This window comes from Talpa europaea (genome assembly GCF_964194135.1).
Source record: "Talpa europaea genome assembly, chromosome: 1".
Classification (NCBI taxonomy): Eukaryota; Metazoa; Chordata; class Mammalia; order Eulipotyphla; family Talpidae; genus Talpa; species Talpa europaea.
The window spans coordinates 126943883-126963868 of NC_140073.1; the positions used below are offsets into that span (position 1 = coordinate 126943883).

At 38.7% G+C, this 19986-nt stretch overlaps 1 protein-coding gene across 1 annotated transcript in view; it reads right to left on the reverse strand.

Moving 5' to 3' along the window:
• Positions 1-378, reverse strand: part of DNAH7 (dynein axonemal heavy chain 7) — a gene marked incomplete at both ends in the record, with an annotated part of 235690 nt that extends 235312 nt beyond the window's left edge. The window contains one exon of the mRNA XM_084248143.1: positions 298-378. Within this exon, the coding sequence (XP_084104269.1) occupies positions 298-378 (81 nt within the window). The remainder of the gene's footprint in view (positions 1-297) is intronic.
• Positions 379-19986: the final 19608 nt, after the last annotated feature.

Sequence of the window (19986 nt, forward strand, 5' to 3'; positions counted from 1 at the left end):
GCACTCAGGTTAATGTGCAAATTACTAAAGTAGCATGTACTTTTTAGTAGTAACTTTCAGGAAAAAAATGTCTTTGCCTTCTTTGCTGCACAGAATAAGTCTAGGGTAGGAATTTCCTCTAGATTAGAGGCAGCACTGTTGAGAACAATGCTCAGTTTCATAAATCAATATAGTATGAGTTATGCTTTGGCCACTTATCAATCCATTGCCTCTCAGCATAAAGTCCATGCTTTCTTTCTTTGTGACTCTCGAAACATTTTTTCCCAGGTGGCACATTATAGAGGGTTCTAAACAGACACTGTTAAAGGGAGGGACTTTTCTTCCTGGCTCCAAGCCTTTTCTCATTGCTCCCAGCATATGGCTCCTGGCAGTCAGCATCCTTGCCGATGGGAACCTTCCTGGTCTGGTGTATGGGACTAGCCCAGTGGACACAGCCTCCAGCAGCTTTCACTGTATCCCTGTGGGCAGCTTTCCAGGAAGCCTTCCTCACAACACAAAGGGAGATGCTTCTCAAGGTTTTCAGCATTGCAGAGGATGATTTGCTCACTTCCCAGCCCAGACCTGAGATATCTCAGCAAATACCTTTGCCACCAAGTGACCCACAGCCACTCCCACTTCTAGGAGTAGGAGTCAGACCTAGGAGTGGTAATGGTTTTCTATTGCTACTAATCTTAAGTACCTCATCATTCCACTTGGTTCCTTCCCTTAACCTTGCCCACACCACTGCAAATGATCTCTTTATAAATTCTCTTCAATTAAATCATTGTGAGCATGCCATCTGTTTTCTGTTGGGTCCTGATTAATATAATTTTATGCTACCAAAAATTAAAAGTGCTAGAGAGTCTAGGTCTTCCTAAAGTAGTCTAGCTTTGCATTTATTTTGATGATGTTCAACTACTTTTCTGTTGCAAGGGATACTGTAAGCCTGCTGTAATCAAAAGTTCAACCATTCTGATCAAGTGACGAGAATTTATGAATGTGTCTGGTTAAGTGAATAATAATTATAAGAAGCTGTCTGCTGTCTGGTTAAATCAACAAAACCTTTCAAACTTTAATAGGATTGAATAAAGATGAGAGAAAGCACAATGAACTATGGTGGTGGACTATAGGTGAGTTGGTGGTGGGTCACTACGGTGGCACCACTGCTGGTGTGGTATCCAAATATTACCTCAATTAAAAATAAATAAAATGATTTTAATTTTTTTAAAGTTAAGCAGATTGATTTAAATATTATGGTCATATATTTGAGTTATGATTTTTAAATTTAGAACCATGCTATTGGCTTCATTGCCAACTATTTTCATCTGATGCCTTTTTAAGCAATGACATCAAGAAGATATGAAGGAAAACAGGGACTGAGCTTCATATAAATGCAAAACTACTTAATTCAGCAACTAGAAGAAAGTGCTAACCGACAGCTTCTTCCTCTTCTCTGCTCACAATCTGTAATGAATTTGCAGGGAGCGTCCTGGTCTTTGGATATTGTATTTTAAAACTCTGAAACTAATAGTGCTTTATTTTACGTGTTAATTAATTTTTAAGATGAAATGAGCAGTTAATGGACTTAGATTTCTTTTACATACTTAACGAAAAGAAGAGCCCAGACTGCTGTTCCTGAAAAATGCCATGTCACTCTCTACTTTCCACTAATGAGATGAGTATGTTAACATCTCCTTCAGCAAATATGCTTTTACCACCTGCTCACTTTTTCAAACTAGATGAATACATAAGTAAATGTCACATAAAATTGTATTTCCAAAGTTTAATCCATTCCATTTGTTTTAGGTTAAGATATAAAAACTTCATCCTTTCAAAAAGAAAACTACACTCTGAATTAGCATAAGTGAAAAGTTTTTAAATAACAAGTCAAGAAAAGCAGTGAGAGAGGGCCCTCTGCTGTTTAAAAATAGTAGGAAATGGGAATAATTCTAGATGGGCTCATGTCCATTTTTTTTCAAAATCCTTCTGACTTGTCAATAATGTTTATGTATCCTCCCTTTTTAATGGGGGAGTGAGGGAAGTAAGGAGGGTCATTTCCAATAATCACTTTTATTAAGATGAAGTAAAACTTAAAACTTAACAGACAACAGGACTTTAGTTGGATGCTTTTAATTAGTAGATTGGTCAACTAGGGGCTTTGGGAAATAATAGCAATTCAGAAATATCATTTTGATATGGTAAATAATGTATTTTAAATTTCAACAATATAGAATATGATTCAAGATTAGGCTAAAGACTGATTTGAGCATCAGCCAATTAAGTCATTAATGTGTGCTAATAGGGATAGCAAGATATTTAAACAGGACTTGATGACAATATCAAAAAAATCTCTAGCACAATTTATTAATCTAACTGCTCTGTTTTAAGTACCCGTATCAATTTCTTCATCCTTTTTTTGTTTGTTTATCTGTTCTTTCACTACTAATTACACTGGAAAGGGGATCAAAGGACTTGTTTCTAAGTTCTCAATTTGCTACACGTTTCAATAAAATGCTGAAAACAAAAGTTCTGATTATCTAGAAATTAATTGCTTATTTGATTAATTTATTATTTAGGGGCTTGACATTTAGTGAAGTCAGGGAAATAAATAACCATTTAACATCCTTTCCACAATAAACTAACACTAGAAAACAAAATTATGAAGCACTGAAAAATAATTATACTTTACTGTCAAAGAAACTAAGTAAAAATTGGAGGCTTCAAAACAACTGTTTGCCATCCAGTACCAGGATGCTTAAAAGTCCTTTCACTTGTGCATCTAGAGAATTAGTCATGTTTTCTAGCTAGTAAGAATAATGTCCACACTTAAAATCTCCCCACTCTGTTCGGGCATTTAAAAGTTTGACTATCCTTCCACATTTCTTTTATTTACAGTTGTTCATAATTTCAGTATAGAAAGAGTTCCGAAAAATAACTATTGCAACTTATTTTATTATATGCCATGGAGATATTTTCTTTAAAATTTTATTTGCACTTATGAAACCCTTTCGTGATTGGCATGTATGGTAAGGTATAGTAAGGTATGGTCCGGTGCGGTATTCTAGACTATCCTATCTTATTTGACCTTCACAACCAGCACAGGAAGAAGGAAATATTGTCCTGATTTTTACCTTTGCATAAAAAAGGGAGAGGGGACAGAAAGGCAAGTGATTTGCCCAAAGCCACAGAGCTAAGAAGTGGTTTGGATTCCAGCCAGAGAGCCCAAACCCACTGCAACTCCCCAGCGAGCTTCCCTCCACCCAAACACACCCACCAATAATTAGCACCTTGGCTACACCTGGGGGCTCAGGTTTACTCTGCTGGCGCAGCACTTCACTAAGTTTGGTTGTTATGACAACATCAAGGACGAACGGTTGATAAGGAAATATATAAGTTTTTGCAGAAAAAACACTCCGTATCACATTTCCTACATGAACTGCCCCGCAGAGTCACAAATGGAAAGTGCGGTCGACCGGGGTTTCTACTACTTTTAAAAGGTGGGGAAGCTTCCCAGCCGAGCCAGACGAGCGAGGAGCGGCCCTCTCACCTGCTGGCTGCTCATGGCTGCGGGGTCGTCCCGACCGCTGCTAGGTCGCTCCAGTTCTGCGCCCCGGGAACCCCTCCGGACAGAGGCGCGACGCTGCAGGTTCACCCTGGGTCTTGGCTCCCTCAGCGCTGAGGCTGTAGAGCGTCCTGGCCGTGTTCGTTACTAAGCAACAGGTCTGCGCAGGTTCCATTTCCGGTCATCTGCTGCTCCTAGGACTGCACCCCCAACCCGCGGCGCGGTCCCGCAGGAGGCGCTTTCCCAGGGTGCTGGATGGCGCGAGGTGCTCCACCAAACAGCTGAAGGAGGTAGGTGGTTCTCCTGCCAGGAGGGGGGAATTCCCTTTGATTAGAGATCAAACTTAGCTGGTCTCTCCGGATCCCTGCCTTAAGCTTAACTCTGTCTAGACGGTCTTGGAAGACAGGTAAAATGAAAATATTGCAAACTTCAATACTACTATGGGTGAGTGGAGTTAGTGTTAGAGGGCAGGGAGAGGGGCAGCACAGACCCCGGCAAACCTGCCTGCTCTAAATGGGTTCTCCCTTCCGCTGCATCAACACAAAACTTATGAGACTTTAATGGGAAGGAACTTTAACGCAATTAGGAAACAATACAGGAAAGGCAAAGAATATAGTTTCTAAACCATGCACCCAAAGTTACCCATCCCCTGGTGGGTAAAAGTCCATCCAAATGGGATTGCCTCAGAGCAAGGCCCCAAAGCCTGCCACAAGTCTAAAGCATCTTCCAGTGGGGACCCACAGAAAAGGGTAAGAAACAACCAGACAAGCCCAGAAGGAAAAGAGCAAAATCAACATCAAGATAAAAGCTGCCATTGTCACCTCCCCACGGGTCTCACCCACATCTGTGTCACCCAGTCCACGACCAAAAGACAAGCAGTTTCTTCACGTGTCTCTAGGCTCCATGTGCCTCCTCCGGGTCTCCTTCTGGCTCCATCCTGCTTCATTCCTTCCTCAGTCTCCTCTGCAGCTTCCTCTCTCCCAGCTCAGCTCCACCCTCCTTTTGGGTGGGGCAGGGAACCTGGAAGCTCCCCCTTTCCTGTGGACCACCCTGTTACATTAGGAAAGGAAGACATGTGAAGACTGGAGCCAGTAAGCACCTTTTTATTTTTTTCTATTATCTGTGTGCTTCTAAATCCCTTTCTAGATTCTTTTCACAGAGTAGAAAACCACCCTTTAGAAGATACCAGAAAAAGAATCTTCAAGAATATCTTTACACCAACTTTCACCAGTGATCAGTGGGCATATAAAAGTGAGCCAGACACAGTCCCTTCAACACAGGCCAGAGGGATATTGGAGCAAGCAGCTTTAAAGCCCTGGCGACAAGGCTGAGAGTTCTGGGGTGATAGGGAAGGGGACATAGATCACCAATTAATTTCTCCTGGGAGATATGAAAGGGGTGTGAAAGTTGAGATCTGAGGGAAAGAAGATAGGGCCTGGCTTACAATGTTTGAGGCAGAAATTAGATTCTATAAAAGAAGCCTGAAGCAGGTGTAGGTGATCTTCAGAAGAACTGGAAGTGGTTCTGAAAGGTTGGAGAGTACATGTGGGGAAAGGGCGTTAGAATCCAGACATGGAGGTGAGGGGATAAGCAAGTGCTAGATCTTAAAGGACTCTATAAAAAGGACTTTCGTTTGCAAGGGAAGTTGACTGCCACTGAAAAGTTGTATGTTAAGAGACTAAGAACCCACCTAAAATTCCTGTGTAATTTCAAGGGACCTAGAATAATACAAACACTCTTGAAAAAGAACAAAGTTGGAGGTACTCACAGTTCCTGATTTTAAAATTCACTACAAAGTTTAGGAATCAAAACAGTGTCTTTTCAACAAGTGGAGCTTGGAAAACTGAATAGCCACATGCAAAAGAATGAAGTTGGACCTTTGCCTGATAACTTATAAAAGAGCTAACTAAATATGAAAGTCCTAAATGTAGAACTAAAAATATATAACATGTAGGAGAAAACGTAGGAGAAACACTGGATATGGCAGTGATTTCTTTATATGACAATAGTTGTACAAAAATTGATAAACTGGATTTCATCAAAATTTAAAACATCAGTTTTAACATGAAGGGACACTGTCAACAGAGTAAAAAGGCAACCCATGGAATGGAAGCAATTATTTGCAAATCAAATATCTGATAATATGGGATTAATGTCCTAAACTCACAGATAATTCCTAAAATCCAACAACAATAAAAAACAAATAAATAACCCCATTTGAAAAAATGGGCAATTTTCCCCAGGATTATAACTGACCTTTAATCACTTGAAATGACCTTTAATCACTATGGAAACACAAGTGAAAATCACAAAAGAGATACTTTTTCAAATCCTTTAGGATAGCTATTATGAAAAAAACCAGATAATAAGTATTGATGAGGATATGAAAATATTGGGACACTACTAGTGGGGATGCTAAATGATGCAACCACAATGATAAAAGTTCGGCACTTCCTCAAAATAATAAAAATAGAATTACCACTGAATCCAGCATTTCCACTATGGGGATATGCCCCAAAGAACTAAAAGCAGGGACAGAAACAGATATTTGTATACCTGTGTTTACACCAGTATTATTCACCATAACTAAAAGGTGCAAGCAACCCAAGTGCTCATGAAGGATGAATAAACAAAATGTGACAATACACACAACAAGAATTTTTTTGCATAGTGTTAATATTGGTATTTATTTTTAAAAATTATATAGGCATAGGGGAAAAACACTCAAATAAAATAAAAGTTTACACAGGAAGTCTCCTTCCTACTCCCAACCGCCTGCCTTCTCACCTTGCCAGAGGCAATCAGTGTTATGAATTTCTTTGGTAAACTTCCAGAAATTTCTATATATAAATATATATATATATATATCTGTTTTACTTTTGAGACACAGGGCAAGCTAGAAATTAGGCACTTTTAGGGACAGTGCAGGAGGGGACCTCTGAAGAATTTAGGGAGGCTTCAGAGATAAGGACAACCAAAGGAAAGTAACCCATTCCACTAGGAAAAACAAACATCCCAGAACCAAGGACAAAATTGTTAATGCTAGTCCTGGTGGTAAAGGAAGGCGGAGATTGGCGAAATGGAGAGTGGTTTAATTTATGGACACATTAGAAGGGCAGCTGTTTAACTTCAATGCAGGGATGCCCATCCAGAAGACTGGGCCATAAATTTAAAGATGCAACAAATGGGGAAAGACAAAGCCGTTAGATAAGAAATGTGAAGATCCCCACTCAGTAGCAAATTAAGTGAGACAGCCGAGAACTAACCAATCACAGAGAGACTGTTGAAGCTTTAGAATAATGAGGAAAAAAAGGTATATATTCCCTGAGACACGACTCCACTTTGGCTTCCTTGCCCCTCTCAGGCCTGGTTCCCTGGCCTGGGAGTCCCACTTTATTTCTGCTCTTTTTCTCCTCAATAAGCTTTTTCTTTCTATAAACGAACCTGCCTCTTCTCGCTTGCTTGCCTGAGCGTGTCTGCGAAGTTCCTGCTGCGGCTTTGTGAGACCAACCCTGGGGGGTCTAGTGGCTGGGACTCAACGCTGCCCTGCAGCCTGAGATCTGTTCCTGGCTGGGAGACTAGACCTGACAATTCCGGTATCACTTTGACAAATGCTTGCACACTATAAACCTATTTTTGCTTATCCTACTAACAACACAGCTTAGAGATGAGTTTTTATTTTTGACACTGCCTAGTGCGCCCCATAATTCCTCAACCAGCCTGTTATTGATGGATGCAATGGAAATATTATTCAATCTTTAAAAGGAAGAAAATCCTGACACATACTACATCATGGGTGAACCATGAAGGCACTGTGTTAATTGAAATTAGCCATCACAAAAGGACAAATACGGTATGATTTCCACTTAAATAAAGTACATAGAGTCATCAAATTTATATAGACACAATGGTGGTTGCCAGGGGCAGAGCTAGGGAGGAATGAAGAATTATTGTTTGAAGAGTATAGAGTTTCAGTTTTGTAAGAGGAAAATTTTTGAATATGAATGTAGCAATCCTTACACAACAGTGCGAATGTACCTAATGGTTAGAACATGATTAAAATGGTTAGAACATGATTTTTGATATGTATATTTTACAGCAACATAAAAAATAATGATTTTAAAAGGAGGAAAATTGAAGATAAACTAGAAGGACAAGCAGGAGGATAAATGACAGGGTTGTATTTTCATTTTAGAAAGATTACCTTAATTTTGTTCTAGTGGAAGGATAGGGGAAATATAAGGCTGGAGGCAAGAGAGAGACACGTTAGAAACACTTCTATAAGAATTCAGAACTGGGCTAATGTCAAGATATGGGAGACAAACGCACAAATTCAAGAAATATTCAGAAGATGGTTTCATCGAGATGGGGATGTTTAAAAGGCAGAATTGTATTGCTTTGGATACCCACATGAATGGTGGCATTGATGGAGGATAAAAATAGAAAAAAAAAAAAAAAAACCTGAAAGGAGGTGTGCCACAAGGAGGTGGGGGTAGAAGAGATTAGCATAGCCATTGACACAGCTATGGAAACCAAGATCCTTAGGCTCAGACAACACAGTTGTGGAAACTGGTACCCTTAGGCACAGACTAGTATCCTTAGGTGTGGGCCTAGATTACAAAGCATAACATGCAAGCAGGTATCTGCAGGCACATCCAAAGGTAAAGATATGGAGATTGAGCCCATTGTAGAATCTTAGGTTCCTTTCAAATTCTACACATTTATCCAAAATTAGCAACCAACTGATGACTCACAAGGAGTGAGCCCCTCCCAAAGAAAAGAAGACTATATCAGTGCAGTCTCTGCACAGTCTCGGGGCAGCACTGTCTGCCCACCTGTGCCTATGTAGGTGTTTCATTTCATCCACTCTGTCCTGCAGGGCAGCAGCTTCCTGCCTGCCCGTGACCTGTACCTGCTGGGGACTTCTCTCCACTGACCTCCCTCAGGGGAGACCGCTCTCATGGCCGCCCGCCTACAACCATGCAGGCCTCTCTCAGCAAACCTATCCCTTTCCGGGCAGCTCTTCCTGCCCGCTTATGTCTATGCAAGTGCCCTTTTTCTTCTGTCCCTTTCCCTAATAAAATTGTCCTTTAAATATAACTACAGTCTCTGTCTCGTGGAGAAACTCGCCTGGGAAACTTGCCATGTGCCGCTGGTGAAAACTTTCCCAGAGTTAATCCAAGGACCCCGCACTCCAAACCCACTGACTCCAAAAACCCCAACAGCATCATTCTCTAAGGTAGCGAAAAGAGCATGAGCATACTTTAAAAAGAGCAATAAGTCCAGTGTGGGACATGGTGATTGTGAAACAAATAATTGCAAAAAAGGACTGGTGACTGCATATAAGTCGAAACTCAGAAGATAATTCCTGTGCTGGGAAATGTATTTGAAGTTTATTACCATATAAATGACATTCAAAACCGTGAGGATAAATTAAATGGTTCAGGGAGTGTTTAGAACAAGGGACTAGTTTAGGGGGAAAAAAAAGAGAACAGTGTTTAAGAGATAGACAGGATAGGACCCTGCGAACAGAACTGAGAAAACAAACATGACCAGAGATAATTAGGAACTAAGAAACCAAAAAAGAGAATATGTTCAACAGTGTCATAGGTTTGAAAGGTACGTGGTATAGGAATTAAAGGCATCTATTGCATAGATTGACAAGGAAGTCGTTCCTTTTTGGGTATGGCAAAGAGAACTCAGCACATTAAGGTAGAAAGATGTGAGCCCAGATACCAGTGTTTGGAGACTGAAAGAGAGGGAGACACCAGTCTAGACAAATCTAAAACAAATACAAAAAAGTTTGGGTTATGAGTAGGAGCGACAGCGTGGGAACCGAGAGGAGTTGTGGAGACAAGGACCTTATTTTTTTCCAGCAGGAAAGGTTTGTGTTTAAATGAAAATAGGAGCAATGGACACAGAGATGAACCTGATAAGACAGTCATGCACCTTTCGCCTTTCACCCATTTACCTGCAAACTTTGTTTCTTCATCCTTCATCCTTTCTCGTCTCAACCTCAAAAACCATAATCAAAATAGACATCTGGTATCCTGACTTTCTTTTTTTTTTAAAGATTTATTTATTCATGCATACAAGAGCTGGGGTACAGGCCAGGGGTTTGGGGGGTGAGAGGATTCACCAGAGACAGAGTGGGGATCAGAACAAGCAGACGGACTGAAATACACTGCTGAGGGGCGAGACAGGAGAGGTCTGCTTCGCCACAGGGTCTCTCCCTGCAGATTGCATCATAGTGCTGTGCTTAACCCCTTGCGCCCCCAGGGAGGCCTCAATCCTGACTTTCTATACTGCTTCTGCTAGGCCTTCATTTATAGTTCTGGGGATCAGTTTCTTATTCACAGAATCCTGTTTCTGAATGTGTACACATTGTCAGAATTACAGAAGGAAAAAAATAATTTTATAAAAATTGGCAAAGATAATTCCTTTGTATTTGTGACATACTGTGATCCCTGTCAAGCAAGAGAAGTGGAGCCCCTGAGACTGAGTTCCCCTAGTAATTAATTCTCAGTAACCAACAGTCACCAGCACTGAGTGCTGAGATAAAATCCCTGTCCTCACCATTCAGTTCAAAATCCTGACAAGAACCAATATATTACTTAAAATGTTCTGAATGAATTTTAGATTATACCTCTTGAAAGGCCCTTTATTACCCATCTTACTTGCCTTCTCAAAAGATTCCCTTATGCATTTAATTTGGGCAGAGCTATGTATTTTTGACTTACCATTAATACAAATATGCAAATCCATTTAAGGGAAGTTCCTGGGAACAGAAACTGTTTCCTTCAGTTAACCAAATATGAAAGACCAAAAGGAGAAGAGAAATCGACTGGTTGACATTTTAGTTCCCTGAACATCAAGTTCAGTTACATTTATGATTTTATGTTTTCTTTCATTGATTGGGGTGTTTCTGCTAAAACGTTTTTATTAGATATGAACCAAATGCTTACTTAAGGATTTTGTGATCAAAGTTGTGCTGATTCTAAGGGAATCTTTTATGAGATATTTATTTTCCTCCAAATACATTGTTTAAGTCTGTGAAGTTATTGGGTTCTGGCTTTTTAGATTGCTCGTTGTACTACTTTTTTTTTTTTTAACCTAGTCCTTTTGAGGCTACAGCATGTGTGGAAGGAGGAACGAACGAGCGCTGCTATGTATTATATACGCTCCTTTTGAAGCTTAAAACTGATGTGACATTTTTTTTATTATAATAGGGCCTGCTATGAGGTTGAATGTCCTGAATCTGGCATTCTTTTTTCTCCCCATGCTGTTCTCTCCATAAGAGCCTATACTCATCCTCACCTTCTTCATCTTGCTCAGTAGACAACTATTTCTTGAACATCTGCCATGGCCCAGGCACTGTTCTAAGCATGGAAAATAGAGGGACAATCAAGATCCCAGATTCTGTTCTAATAAAGAAAAATAGGAACTTAGCAAGAAACAAACCAAACAATTAATAAAAAAAATTACTTGGTTTTTTTAGGTGATAGATAGTATGAGAAAATGAAGCTGGGTAATAGGAGACAATGAAGTCATTGAAAAATATTTCTACCAAGAGGAGACATTTGATCTTAGATTTGAATGATGAAAAGGAGTTAACCCTTCAAAGATGTCAGGAATGAACTTCCCAGGAAGTGGTGAGCTAATGCGAAAGTCTGAATGTAGAAATGAGCTAGACAGATTCAAAGACCCAAAGAAGGCGCCAGGAGCATAATGAGGAAGGATCTTATTTTGATTTCATGGAGAAACCATGAATTGCTTTGGGGCAAGAATGAAATTGTAAAAAAGAAAAAGAAAAAAGAAAAATAATGAAAGCAGGGAAATCGATTAAGTAGCTATTGGAGTAGGTCAGGAAAGTAACAATGTGGCTTCCTTTGTTAGTGGCAGAATGTGGATTGAGAGGAGACCACTCAGGGAAATATTTTGGAGGAAAACCAGATAGGGTTTGCTGATGGACTAGATGTAAGGAATGATGACAAAGTAAAACTTCCTGGGTTGTTTTATCGAAGCTTCTTGGTAATACCATAAACTAAAATGGAAAAAGCAGGTGGGAGTGAAAGGAAGGGAGTCACACACATTGGACAGTGAAGAAAATTAGAAACTTGTTTCTTAAACATGTTAACTTTGAGATGCCTCCTAGCCATCCAAGTGAAATGCTGAAGGGACAAGAAGCTATACAACTTTGGGTAGAGCTCTGCTCAAGGTGGAAATTAAAAATTCACCCAAAGATAGATGGCAATTAAATCTGAAATTGGATGACATCATCAAGTGAGAAGAGTAAATAGGAACAAAAAGAAAGGTGATCTAAGGAGCAAACTTCAAGGCTCTTGTTTTCTGTTTCTGGAAACTTGAAATTTAAAAATTACATATTTTGTCAACCCTTTTACAAAGTTATGCAAGTACAGAGTTAGAGTTACAACAATTATCTTAGATACAGAAGAACCCTACAAAATGTGGTTGACAATTCATGCATGTGGTATTTATTTGTGAAAATACTGAGCTATATATGGACCAATTCCCATAAAAACAAATAATGATGTTGCTTTATTACCACACAGTGACCTTCTACTAATCATAACCAGATACGGAAAAAAAAAAAAAAAAAACAATGTTTGCATTTGGTTTCTGTGAACACTAGAGGGAGATATATTCACCAGCAATCCAGAGAGAACATCTTAATGCTTTTTTCTGTAGAATTACTTTTGCTGCAAGATAATAGGATATTTTAAATTTGATGTTGTTTGGCAGTCATGAAGAAATATAGTCATGTATTAAGACTGAAACAAAAATACACATGTTTAGAAAGTCACCCAACTTCTTTGTGAGGCCAGGTTTCACAAAAAGGCTATTTCTTATATGCTTATGAGATGCTATATTTCAGGTAATAAATACCTTTGTTGTTTTTCTCTTGGGCAATGTGAAACAACAATATATAAATAAGCTATTTTTTATCTGGAGAAACATCCATTCTTTCTCTGCAGGAATTCTGATAACATGCTCATTTTAAGGCAAAGTGACAAAAACTTTGATTCAAGTCCTTATGTCTATGAATTTTGAGCACTTGCTCTATACTTCAAGCTCAGTGTTGTTCAGGTTGCTTGAAGGTCATTGGCATGGATTTCATTATGGACTTTCTATTTGCCCAATAAAATGCTTTTTGACTTTGCTAGGTAATCTCATAGATATGCAATGTTTTCATAATTGCTCGGGGCAGCTAAAAATTTTTCTTTTTATTTACTTTCCAAGGAACCTAGAGCAAGGCGTCCACTTTTCCTGATCAAAGGTTGAGTGTGAACCCTGTCCAACAATTGTTAGCCTACCAAATTCTTTATTTGACCTTGTAACTAATTTAATAAGTTCTCTTTTCTGTAACTTCCACACTGAAATGATTCTGGATAATTAAAGGGGAAAATGTGTTTTCTCTCTCCAAGGAAGGAATAGAGTATAGGAAAAGAGACTGTTTTCTGGAATCAGAGTCTGAATCCTAAATTTGGGTAGATGTTAACTAAACTTATTGTGATCATTTTAAAATATGTACACATATCAAATCACTGTTTTGATATGCCTAAATAAATACAATGTTAAATAGCAATGTTATATCTCAATAAAAAATTAATCCTTGCTTTGTTTCTATTGATTAGTGAAGGTAAACACATTGGTAAAAGTAAACATCTCTGAACTACACTTTTCTCTAACTTAGAATGGCAACCTTTTAGAACAGTTATGAGGATAGATTTGGATAATTTATGAAATGCAGTTAGTTTAGCTCTCAGTACAAAGCAGCATTCCAAGTTCCCTGTGCCTTCTTCTTTCTTTCCATGTGAAATGCTTTATAAAATGACCCTATAAATCACATGTTCTTAGATTATGTGCTCTGAAATATCTGTCAGGTGCTGCTGATATGTATAGAAGGTGACCCAGGCTCATTTGCAAGACAATCTCGCACTTACATTACGTGGTCAGAGCTGTAGTGCCCTGTGCAATTAGAAATACATGATAACGAGTGATAAGAGACCTCACCAACTGATCAGGCCCTCCTATATATGGGCTTGAAAGCAGGAGAGAGAAGGGGAGCCACAGAAAGTCTGGTAAGGACTGTTATCCCTGAAAGGAAAGACTTCCTCTTTATTCCACAAATGTAAATTCGATTTGCCCACAACCATAAAGGTCCTTCCAAATCCTCCTCTCTCCAAAAGGCATTCCAGCCTGAAAGAGCGCATCTCTCCAAATACCTGTAACTTGGCCCTCCCTGGTGGCACAGGGATTAAAGATACAGCGCTATTAAGCTATCACCAGCCACACTGAGTTCTAACACTATATAAGTTTCAGGTATGCATCAGTAAAAATCAGCATCTATATATACTCCATGAAGTTCTCCACCAGAAGTCCAATTCAATCCTTCAGCATACAGTTGGTCCCCTTGACCTGATTTACCCACATCTCTTTTCCCTTCCATTCTGATAATTATTAATTGGTCTTCTAGTCTAAAAATTTATTTTTGTTTTATTTAGCTCATTCACTTGTTTGGTTGCTCCATGTATCACTTACCGGTGAAATAATATGTTGTGAAAAATAATTTTATCACCATCAAGTCACTTTTTTCTTTTTAAACCCCTTAGCCAAATCTTATCATTGGCCACAAAAATGTATGAATGATAATTTGACACCTGTCCAACTTTAAAAATGGCACAGGTAACTCCATTTACATACATAAAACTAACACAGAAAATGATTTTATTATTGTTTATTGTTCAAACTGAAGAAAAATTACTGAAACTGGAATTAGAATGCTCTTCAAATTCATGAAGGATAAAGAGTCTCACATAAAATGGATCACCTGTTCCCCACAGGTCATATCATAATGCAAAAAAAGGCATAATCCTAAATACTATTTAAAAGCTCTGTGATGTGACCCACTTGCAGTGTGACCACTTTACAGGGGCCCCACCTTTTCTTCAGGGAGCACCTAGACTAGACTTCATGTCCTGAAAGAGGACAGTCAAGCAATATATTTTCAAGCATCAATAATTATAATTGGAGCAACAATTTACCAATGCAGGGTCTCTATAGTATGCAACTTAGAACCTCTACTCAGATTGTGATTTTCCACAATTTGACTAAGTTCACTTTTTCTCTGTATTTTTCTTTATCTAAGTTTATACAAACCCAACTCAAAGACATTCCATCATAAGCTTTTGCTCAAACACTCAACTATTCTTTTAAAACAATTCACATAGCATAATCTTCCAATTTACTGACCTTTATTGTTTGTATGAATGCTATTATCTCTTCTTTGCCTTTTATATATGTTTTCCATTCCCACTTACTTATTGTTTCAGTCCTGAATCAAATATTATCTCCTGTACAAAATCTTCCTTGATATACTCTAGGCACCATGTCTCCCATATAAAATTAGCATAATTTTAAAAATGTGATTGAATAGACAAAAAAAAATCTTTCAGTTGCTCTATATTTTGAAAAAGAATGACCTCAATAAAATTAATTGCCTTCTCAAACCCAAAGGATAAATTAACAGGAAAAGGTGTTTTTCTAGGTTAAGTGATAGGTATTACTAGAAGCAATATATAAAAATGAACTCTCAGATTTACTATATTTTCATTAAAACTAAAGAATATCACCATAGTCTGTGAAATAATCATTTTTTGTTTTTATAACTTAATCTCTAGTTACAAAAATAGCAAATTAATACTGTAAGTTGACTTTTGTCATTACACATTTGTCAAAACCCATAGAATGTATTACACAAAGAGTAGACCTAATACAAGCTATGAAATTTAGTTAGTAACCATCTACCAATATTTGCTCATCTAATACTAATACCAAATTAATACTAATATTAATAATAATACTAGGGAAAACTGGGATGGGGAGAATAAAGAGATATATAGGAACTCTCTGGAATTTACATTCAATTTTTCTTTAAACCTAAAACTACTCTTAAAAAAATCATGTCTATAAACTTTAATGATGCCTTTAGGGATTCATCCCCAACAGCAAGGAAAACATAAAAGAATAGAAACACCTGGGACTACAGCAAACTAAAAAGCTTCTGTACAGTAAACAAACGCATAACTAAAACAAAAAGACACCCTACTGAATGGGAGAAAATATTTGCATTCTATATATCTGACAAATGGGCTAATATCAAAGATACAGAAAGAACTCAAAACACAACAAACACAAAGCAAATAACCCAATCAAAAAATGGGCAAAAGAACTAAATAGACATTAAATGGTCAGCAGGTGCATGAAACATTGTTCACAATCACTTATTATTAGTGAAATGCGTATCAAGACCACAATGAGGTAGCAGCTCTCACCTGTGCAAATGGCCATCTCAAAAAGAGCTGAAACAACTGCTCCTACATTGCTGATGGGAATGTAAACTGACCCAGCCCTTATAGAAAGCAGCATAGAGGTGTCTCAAAATACTAAACATGGATCTGCCCTTCAACCCAGTAATTCCACTCCTAGGCATCTACCCCCAAAATTCAAAAATAAAAAAAAAAGAAACTTGCACTCCTATGTTTATTGCAGCACTATTTACTATACCTAAGCTATGGAGAAAACTAAGTGCCCCAGAACAGATGACTGGATCATGATGTGGTACACAAACAATGGAATATTATTCAGAGATCCAAAAAAGATAAACTCATGCTATTTGCAACAACATGAATGGAGACAGAAAGATAATGCTAAGTGGAAAAAGTCAGAAGGAGAAAGATATATAACAGATAGTATAATATGTGGAATATAAAGTAACTAGATTAATAGATGAAGGAAAGTTAAAAAACTAGCCCTCGATGGCACCAAATTCTTAAAAATTTTTGGAATTTTGAAATTTTGTTATTTATAATGAACCCCTCTCCACCATGTCTTCAGTATAGCAATTGGTCTCCAGAAGGACCAAGAGCAGGATAAGAGGGTTGAAACTCTCTGATCTTTGAGAAGAGGGCGGAGGGTCTGGAAATTGCTCACTCACCAGTGATCAGTGAATTTACAATCATGTTTACATAATTAAGATTCCAGGAGCTTCCAGTGGGTGAACACATGGATGTGCTGGGATGGTGGTACATCCAGAAAGGGCAAAGAAGCTCTATACCCACCTTTCCCTACCACCCATTACATATCCTCGTGTATCTCTTCCATTTGGCTACTCCTGAACTGTATCCTTTATAATAAAACTATGGTCATAATTATAGGGCTTTCCTGAGTTCTATGAGTCACTCTGGAAATTTTTAACTCAAGTAAGGTAGTCAGTGGAAGTCTGGAATTTATTGCTAGTAGGCCACAAGTACCAGTGATCCCTTGATGACACATGGGGCATGCTTCTGAAGTGAGGACAGTGTTATGTCACTAAGCCCTTAACCTGTGGGGTTTGCACTGTGTAATTAATGGCAGAATTGAACTGTAAAACATCTGGAAGGTATAAGAGAATCAGAGAATTATTGTTGAAAAGACAACATACTGATTAACATATTAAAGAAGAAAAATCATAAAATTGTCTCAAAAAGTGTGTAGTAAGGAAATAGGGGTCATATCTTTTAAACTAGAGTTTATCAGTCTGCTTGCCTAGATCCCACATCAGTGCAAAGCTGTGTATCACATATGGGTTACAGGGGAACCAAACTTGGAGAGCTTGTGAAGGCAGGAGCCCCTAAGATCATTTCTTCTCCAACTTCAAGCAGGCTCATTCATTTTTTCCCACTGTTGTGTATGAATAATACGGTTTTCTACATGTGTCATCATGTAAAATAATTTCAGACTTTTTAAAATAGATAAGCTTCAGGGCCTCCCTGGTGGCACAGCGGTTGAGCGCTGGGTTGCGAAGCTGCCCGCAGCCTCTGCAGCGCCGGTTCGATCCCCGGCTGCTCCCCGGCCACCAGAGGAGGGTACCACATGGCGCGCAGACCTCTCCTGCCTCCCGCTGCTCCCCTCAGCAGTGTACTTCGGTCCTTCTGCCTGCTCTGCTCCCTGCTCTGGCTCTGGTGAATTCTCTCACCCTCCCGCGCTTCTGACTGTACCCAGTGCATGTATAAACAAACCATCAAACAAACAAACAAATAAATAAATAACATGCCTCTATAAAAAAAAATTAATTTAAAAAAATAGATAAGCTTCACTTGAATAAATCCTTTGTCTTATTGTCCTTATCACCATTCTAATTAGAGGGTGAATTCATTGGTTTCATTCCAGCAGAGTTTACATTTTTTAAAAAATTAAATCTGTAATTACTAGGAATTTGCCCTTTTCTTCCCTCCCTTTCTTAACTATAATGACACAAGAAACACAGGTAGGAGTGTCAATTTTGTAAATGCAAACTTCTCTCTGTTGGGCTGAATCAAGACTAAGATAAAGGCAACAGGTTAGCAGGCCTACCCACTTACATAAACCACACCCACAAATGTGATTGTTTTCAGTAATCAGGCTAGTATTTTTTTTTTTTATCTCCATTGGTCTGACTAGTTCAGAAATTAAGTGGGAATTGTTTTCCTTATTGACCTCTTCTTAATATGCAAATGCATACAATTTCTAAAGCAGGCTTTATTCAGACTCAAAATTGATATATGAGCCAAATTGAGTCCAGTTTCTACAATAATTTAGAAAAATTCTACCTACCACAAAATTTTCCATAAATGGCCTCTTTCCTGCTCTTAGTCTCTCTAAATTGACACTGGAGCATTTCGTTGAAAACTGTTTCCTTGACTAGTATGACTCTAAGCCACCTGCCTTCCTTGATTTCTGCCCAATAAGACACTCTGACCAGTGTCTGGTGGGTCTCTCAGAGCAGAATTTTTTGCTCTTCACTCTCCCTCTCACTTCCTTCTTGCAGTCTCTATGGGAATCTTCCTTTCTTAAAGGGTTTAAATAATAACTGTGCCCCATAAACTGCAGTCATATTTGGTGAGTTTTCAGCCTCCTTTTATTTTTTTCTATTTTTCAACCCTTGTTATCAGTAGCCCCCTCTAGAAATCAATGGCTGAGCATTCGGTTCTGGAACATCTTCTGGTTGGCTTGGCATGGAACATACTTCAGTAATTATTCCAGTAATATGGTATTTTTTTAAAGATTTATTTTTATTTTATCTATACAAGAACCAGGGTACAGGCGAGATGCGTGGGAGGGTGAGAGGATTCACCAGAGACTGAGTGGGGAACAGAACAGGCAGACTGAGTGAAATACACTGCTGAGGGGAGCAGCGGGCGAGTCAGGAGAGGTCTGCCACGCCATGTGTGTTGCTCCGCTGCTGGCGGGGATTGAACCAGCACTGCAGAGGCTGCGGACAGCTTCACAGCGCTGGGCTCAAAAGCCTGTGCCACCAGGGAGGCCCCTGTATTATGGTATTGTTCAAGCCATTCTCTCTCTAGCCCTCTCAGAATAAACCCTCTGCAAAGGGAATCTGAAATCTGAAGGAGAGAATTTCACTGGCCATATTCTGCCAAGGTTTTGTTCCATCACTTCTTTCCACTCAGTCAGTCCTTCACTATAGTCACACACATACACACACACACACACACACACACACGTGAAAACACACACATTTTAAACACACTAGCAGCACCCACTATTATCACTGTTTCTACACTCACAGATACAAAATGTTTTTATATTAAGATATGGTTAACATTTTCTTTTGTCACAAAGTCGTCATCTCTTTTAGATTGACTGTTTGGTTTTCCAATAATAATCTTACATAGAGTCTACTTACATACCTAGCCAAAGATATCCAGAAGTTTTGCTCAAAAACATATCTTCTTAGATCAGCCTTTATTAAATCCTCCCCAGGAGCTGATATTTTGGGAACAAATATTACTGGTAAAAAGAAGCATGTGAAGTTTCCAAAAACAAAAGTGTGTGTAACCAAAGAAAGGATAAAATTTCAAGGCCTGTACAGTAAAGCAGCTGTTAGATGATTTACTGGAAAATTCCTCCAAAACATAACAGAGTCTTCCTACTACAAAGGAAATATTTTCCTTCAAGTCCATAATATTAAAGTTCAATATGTTATGTACTCAAAATAACCCTCTAATAAAATCTGGAATTTTCATGATAACCTCCACCTTAGGGACTTGACTCTTATTCCACCCCTCTGAACAGCCAGGGCACCGCTGGTGTGGGATTCACCATGTGTGTCCTAACCCTCTGAGGCTCACTCCTCTTGTGCAGTTTCCAGTATTAATAATAGAGGATAAGTCTCTGCTTCTCAAACTTCTAAATGACTCATGTGTTAAACTAGGCAAATCAAATAACCTTTCAATTTCAATTAGGGAAGTTATCTTAGACCTGCCAGCAAGGCACTCTGTGATTTATAAGGCAGTGAGGACAATTGCAAAGCAATACTTCAGAGGTAAGCGAGAGAGAAAAACAGCCTGCTTCTGCAGCTCCCTTAGCCATCTACACCGAGGACC